This window comes from Neopelma chrysocephalum, unplaced genomic scaffold, assembly GCF_003984885.1.
Source record: "Neopelma chrysocephalum unplaced genomic scaffold, ASM398488v2 Primary Assembly neopelma1_243, whole genome shotgun sequence".
NCBI lineage: Eukaryota > Metazoa > Chordata > Aves > Passeriformes > Pipridae > Neopelma > Neopelma chrysocephalum.
In genome coordinates this window covers 202620-207541 of record NW_020897905.1, presented here as the reverse complement: position 1 = coordinate 207541, position 4922 = coordinate 202620, and the positions used below count along the sequence as shown (strand labels likewise).

The window sequence follows — 4922 nt, the reverse complement described above, 5'->3', positions numbered from 1 at the left end:
ATGTCACTGCACATCCCAGGGACACGGAGGAAATCCACAGTGGATCCCTCATGTCACCCTGTGCTGCACTCTGAGCCAGACCTATGTGCTCTTCCAGGAAGAGCAGCCATGCTTTCCCAAGAGGCAGCCCAGATGTGTCAAAGCTGGGGCTCTCTTCCCTCCAGCAGAGGGGTCCTGGGGAATTCCAGGTCCTCCTCCTCCCTGCCTCCTCTGCAGACCCGGGGGCTCAGCACCCCCATCCCCGTCAGTGCCACCACAGCTCCCACTCAGCCCCACCAGCCAGGCCCCACACCTTGGACAAGGACCATCTCCAGCCCCACTGGTGGCTTGGCCGCTTTCCCTTCCTAAACCATGAGCAGACCACAGGATCCACGAGGCCCTCAGGAGCCCAACTGCCTCCCTCTTGGTTTCTGTTACACCACCACAGAGCTGTCAGGAGGAGGGGACCCGCTGTTCCCAACCTCCCATCTCCCTGCTCTCCCGCAGGTCTGTAGGACCTGGCCCACGTGTGCCACCCGACTGGCAGGATTCCACCCATGAAAGGCCTGGTGCCATTGTCTCTTCACCAAACAACCTCACCCTTCCTCCTGGCAGCTTGGATGCCACGGGGGTCGTGCCATGCTCCTCCCTGTCCTGTGGACCTGCCCCAAGTGACCCCCACACTGGTCAACCAGCAGGACCCCTCACCTCTGACCAGAGCTGCTCCCGAGGCTGCTGCAGCCAGAAACTTTCCTGCTGGTGCTGGTTCTGGGGGGATTTAACCCTGCCCATCGATCCAACCCGTTCCCCACCTTGTCCTGACCTCCCCAGCCCCGGAGCCGTGTCCCGAGGTCCCACCTGTGCAGCTCCCGTGGTGAACGATGACCCTCTGGATCTCGTTGAAGTCGGCTCCGTACTCGGACGAGTCCCCCAGGCTGGTTCCCGGGAGGTCCCTGGGAGGGGACACGGAGCCGTAGGGGCTCTCACAAGCCGCCTCCTCGTCCGGGCTCTGGAAGCTCCCCTCCGACTGCCCCGACATCCCGTGCAGCTCGGGGTTCTCAGGGCTGTCCTCGGGAAGGAGCTCCTCCGTTTTGATCACCACCCTTATTCCAGCTGCAGCAAAGAGAGATTCCCGCCCGCCGTCATTCCCAGGAGCCGGGATGGAGATGCTGCTCACAGCCATCCCTGCCGCTGATCCCGCAGAAGGGTTTCACCTGCTCGGCCTTTTCTGCTCTCCCTCCCAGCCCCTGCCCTTCTCCCATCCCTGTCACGCTCCTGCCTCTCCCCTGGGATCCTCCGCAGGCACAGGGCACTGTCTCTGCCCAGCCTGGGACTCGGTGCCACAGCTCAGCACCCCTTGGCCTCCCCACATCCCCCGGCTGCAGATCCCGACGATTTTCCTCTTCCCAATGGCCTCAATTTAATCTCAAGATCCTTGTGGTGAAGAGCACAGGCAGGGGGGCAGAGTGACCCCACAGCCTGGCACCAGGGATGGCCAGTGGAGCTGACCTCTTCTAGGACACCTATTTATCAGCCCCCTTATCCCAGAGCAGGAGTTGCTCCGGGACTCGGGATCCCTGGCGCCCTTCTCCCAGCCCAGCCCTGCCCTTGGAGCAACCCCTCAGCACCCCTTCTCCCTGCACACAGGATGGGAGCAGATTTCCCTGCCTGGGAGGGCGTTCCAAGGATAAACCCAGGCACCATCCACACAAAGAGAGGGTGGAGAGGATTTTCTGGGTGGATGGGCTTTCCCAGTGGGACCCAATTCTCCTTCCTTGCCAGGCACACTGGCTCCCTGAGGACCTGGGCTGGTTGCAGATGCTTCCCTTGCTGATGGCTCCCAGTGCCCAGCTCTCTGGGCTTCTCCTGCCCTGGTTTATATGCTGAGTTGTACCTGGACATCAAACCTCTGATCGCCCAAACTTATCCCGTTCCTAGGCAAGGCTCCTCCTGATAAACCCCCCCAGCTCCCAGCAACACCTGCTTTAGCCCAGGGATGAGCAGCTCCTTGGGACACAAACAGACCTTGTGCCAAGGTCTCACCTGCTGTGGCATCAGTGATGATCTCACTCTCCTCCAAGTCCTGCTCGTTCCTGCCCCGCGATTCCTCTCCTTGCTCGATCTGAGACAAAACCCCAGGTTTGGAAATTGCATAGTCTGTTGAGAGACAGGGGGATGGAGAGAGGGATTACTGCACTGGGAGTCAAGGCTGCCTTCCACCTCTCCCCAGTGCCTGGGGGACATGGGAAGACACTCAGGAACATCCAGAGGGGCTGTGGGGAGCAAAGCTGGGCGCTGCCAGAGGCAGGAGCTGAGGTGCCACACAGAGGAACTGCCTTAGGCAAGAAACCCAAACCCTCTGTTTTCCTGGTGGGGTTTTAGAACTTCTCAGACAAATCCTGGCTCTCCTGCAGCCAAAGGCACTTCTCAGCTCCCAGCAGAGCTGGGATTTCTCCTGAAGCTCTGCAGGAAATGCCCCAAAGCACAGATCACATCAGACAGTTTTTCCCTCTGCAAAAGTTCCCTCTAAGGGGGTGCGTGGGCTGGTACCCGCTGCAGACCCACAAGATGCAGGGAAGCCCTTCCAACAGCTGGTTTTTCATCACATAACTCCAGCTAGAAGAATTTTGGGAGGTCTCCAGCCCACCTGCCTGTGGAGACCCCCCTCAGCCAGGACAGCACCACGGTATGAGCTGGGAATGAACCCAAACTGGAAACATCCTCCTGTGCTTTTAAGTCTTTAAAATGGGACATTTGGGTCTCATCCAAGGGGATCTCCAAGGAGGAGCCAGAAGGAGCCCCAGAGAACGTGCCCCCATATCTACCCAGGGAGATCAGCGACTCGTAGTTCCCCTTCATCACGTTCTTGTACAGCTCCTTCTGCCACTCCTCCAGCTTCTCCCATTCCTTGTCGTTGAAGTAGACGGACACGTCGTCGAATGTCACCGGCACCTGGATCACAAGAGCACCGGTTCAAGGGCTGCCTCCCTCCCCAGGAGCCCGGAGACAGCAGCTCCCCCTCGGGCACAGCCAGGCTTCAGCTCCTTCACGGCCATCAACCAGTTGGTTCTTACATTTATGCCACTCCTGGGCAGGTATTTCTGTGGCATTAAAGGCCTCAGCCAAACGGGTGGCTCCCAGTGATGAATCCAGACTGGTACTTCCCAAAGGACCCCAAGCTCCTCCTCTCGGTCCCTGCACTCTGCAGAGTGACCAGGCTTGGAGGGACCACAAAGGACAGAAAACCTGGGTGCTGGGCTGGACTCATCCCTATGGATGAGCTGATGTAACGCCCGGATTCAATTACCCCTGAACTCCAGGGAAAGCTCTACCCAGGCCTGCAGGGCTCCCTGTTATCCTTGGTTACTGTGTGCCCACCGGCCAGGAGCAGGCCATGGATTCCCAGCCTGTTTGCCAAGGAATAATTCCTAAGGATAAATCCAGGACGTGCAAACTGTGCTGTGTGGGAATGCACCTCTTCAGAGGGAAATGTGGTGCTTCACCTCTGCTCCCCGACTGCACTAATGGGGTGCAGGGTCCGAGCCCCCCTTTTCCCAGCCCTCTCCACTCTCTCCAGTGACAATCCCTTTCCTGTGGTCCCATCTGCAGACTTTCTTTCAGTGGGAAGGTCATGAAATTCAAGTAGGAACTGAATATTGATGGTGGGCTCCTTCCAGAGCTCGGCTAATCCCAGGGAACTCATCTGTCTTCCCCAAATCCCAGAGCTTTCTCCTTCCCCAGGCTGGGAGACTTTGCAGCGTCAAAGTAGTCAAAGAGAAAGAACCACTAAATCTGGGGTGGTTTTGTTCAAACGGTGGTATAAAAAAAACAAACAAAAAAAGCATAAATGGCTCCTGGGCTGTGCAGAACTGAAACCTCCAGCCCGAGCACCGGGATGTCGCCCTGGGTCCTACATCCCACTGTACTTTAGTCCCAGAGGGGGATGAGCTGGGAAGGAGCAGCTCCAACGGGGAGCAACTCACCTGTGCCGGGGCCATCCCCGCTCACCCCCCTCGGTCCTGCCCTCTGTGAGCATTTCGGGCGCAGACCCCGCACCCCAGGACACCGTTACCTTGGGGACTTCCCCCTTCCTGCCCGGGGGCAGCCGCAGGATCCAGAAGTTCCTGTTCTTGAGCAGGTTCTCCATGTTCTCCAGGCGCCTCTGGAGCAGCCCGTACTCCTGGATGAGGGTGCCCAGCGCCGCACACTTGCTCTCCAGCTGGTTCCCCAGCTCCGCCGCCGTCTTCTCGCAGTCGATCAGCTTCTTCTCGGCCATCCCCGTGCGACCCTCCAGGTCGAGCAGGCGGGTGGAGTGGGAGTCCACCTTCCTCTCCACGGCCTGCACGGCCGCCACCACGGTCAGGGACAGCTCAGCCGTCTGCGTCTCCCGCTCCGAGGTGCGCTCGGGGCCGGGTGGCGGCCGCAGGGGCGAGGGGCAGCGCGGCCGCACCGGCTCCGGAGCCTGCGGACACAGGGGTGTGGGGTCAGGGCGGGGGGGACCCCCCCCGGGGGTGCTGGGGAAACCCCTCAGGACGATGGGGAGCCCCCAGGGTGATGGGGAACCCCGCGGGGTGATGGGGAACCCCCAGGGTGACAGGGACCCCCCCGGGGTGATGGAGAACCCCACGGGATAATGGGGACCCCCCCCAGAGTGATGGGACCCCCAGGGTGACAGGGACTCTGCCGAGGTGATGGGTACCCCCCCCCCCACGGTGACGGGAACACCCCCGAGGTGACGGGGACACCCCCAAGAGTGACGGGGACCCCCTCAAAGGTGATGGGGCCCCCGCGGGGGGGGCCGCCGCAGAGCCCGGGGGCGGCGGGGACGTCCCCGTGTCCCCGCTAAGCCGCTTACACCGGCCCCGTGCCGGTCCCACGGGACGGGCAGGACCCGCCGCGGCGGGGGCAGAGGAGGGGGGGTCGGTGACAGCGCGGGGCCGGGA

General features: G+C 61.1%; 1 protein-coding gene across 1 annotated transcript in view; it reads right to left on the bottom strand.

The window, feature by feature from the left end:
- Positions 1–4922, bottom strand: part of LOC113977484 (zinc finger protein 777-like) — a 28208-nt gene that overhangs the window by 2454 nt on the left and 20832 nt on the right. Inside the window, exons 3-7 of the mRNA XM_027703617.1 lie at positions 4835–4917; positions 4052–4441; positions 2805–2931; positions 2023–2136; positions 838–1092 (exon numbers count right to left, since the gene is read on the bottom strand). Of these exons, the coding sequence (XP_027559418.1) occupies positions 838–1092; positions 2023–2136; positions 2805–2931; positions 4052–4441; positions 4835–4917 (969 nt within the window). The remainder of the gene's footprint in view (positions 1–837; positions 1093–2022; positions 2137–2804; positions 2932–4051; positions 4442–4834; positions 4918–4922) is intronic.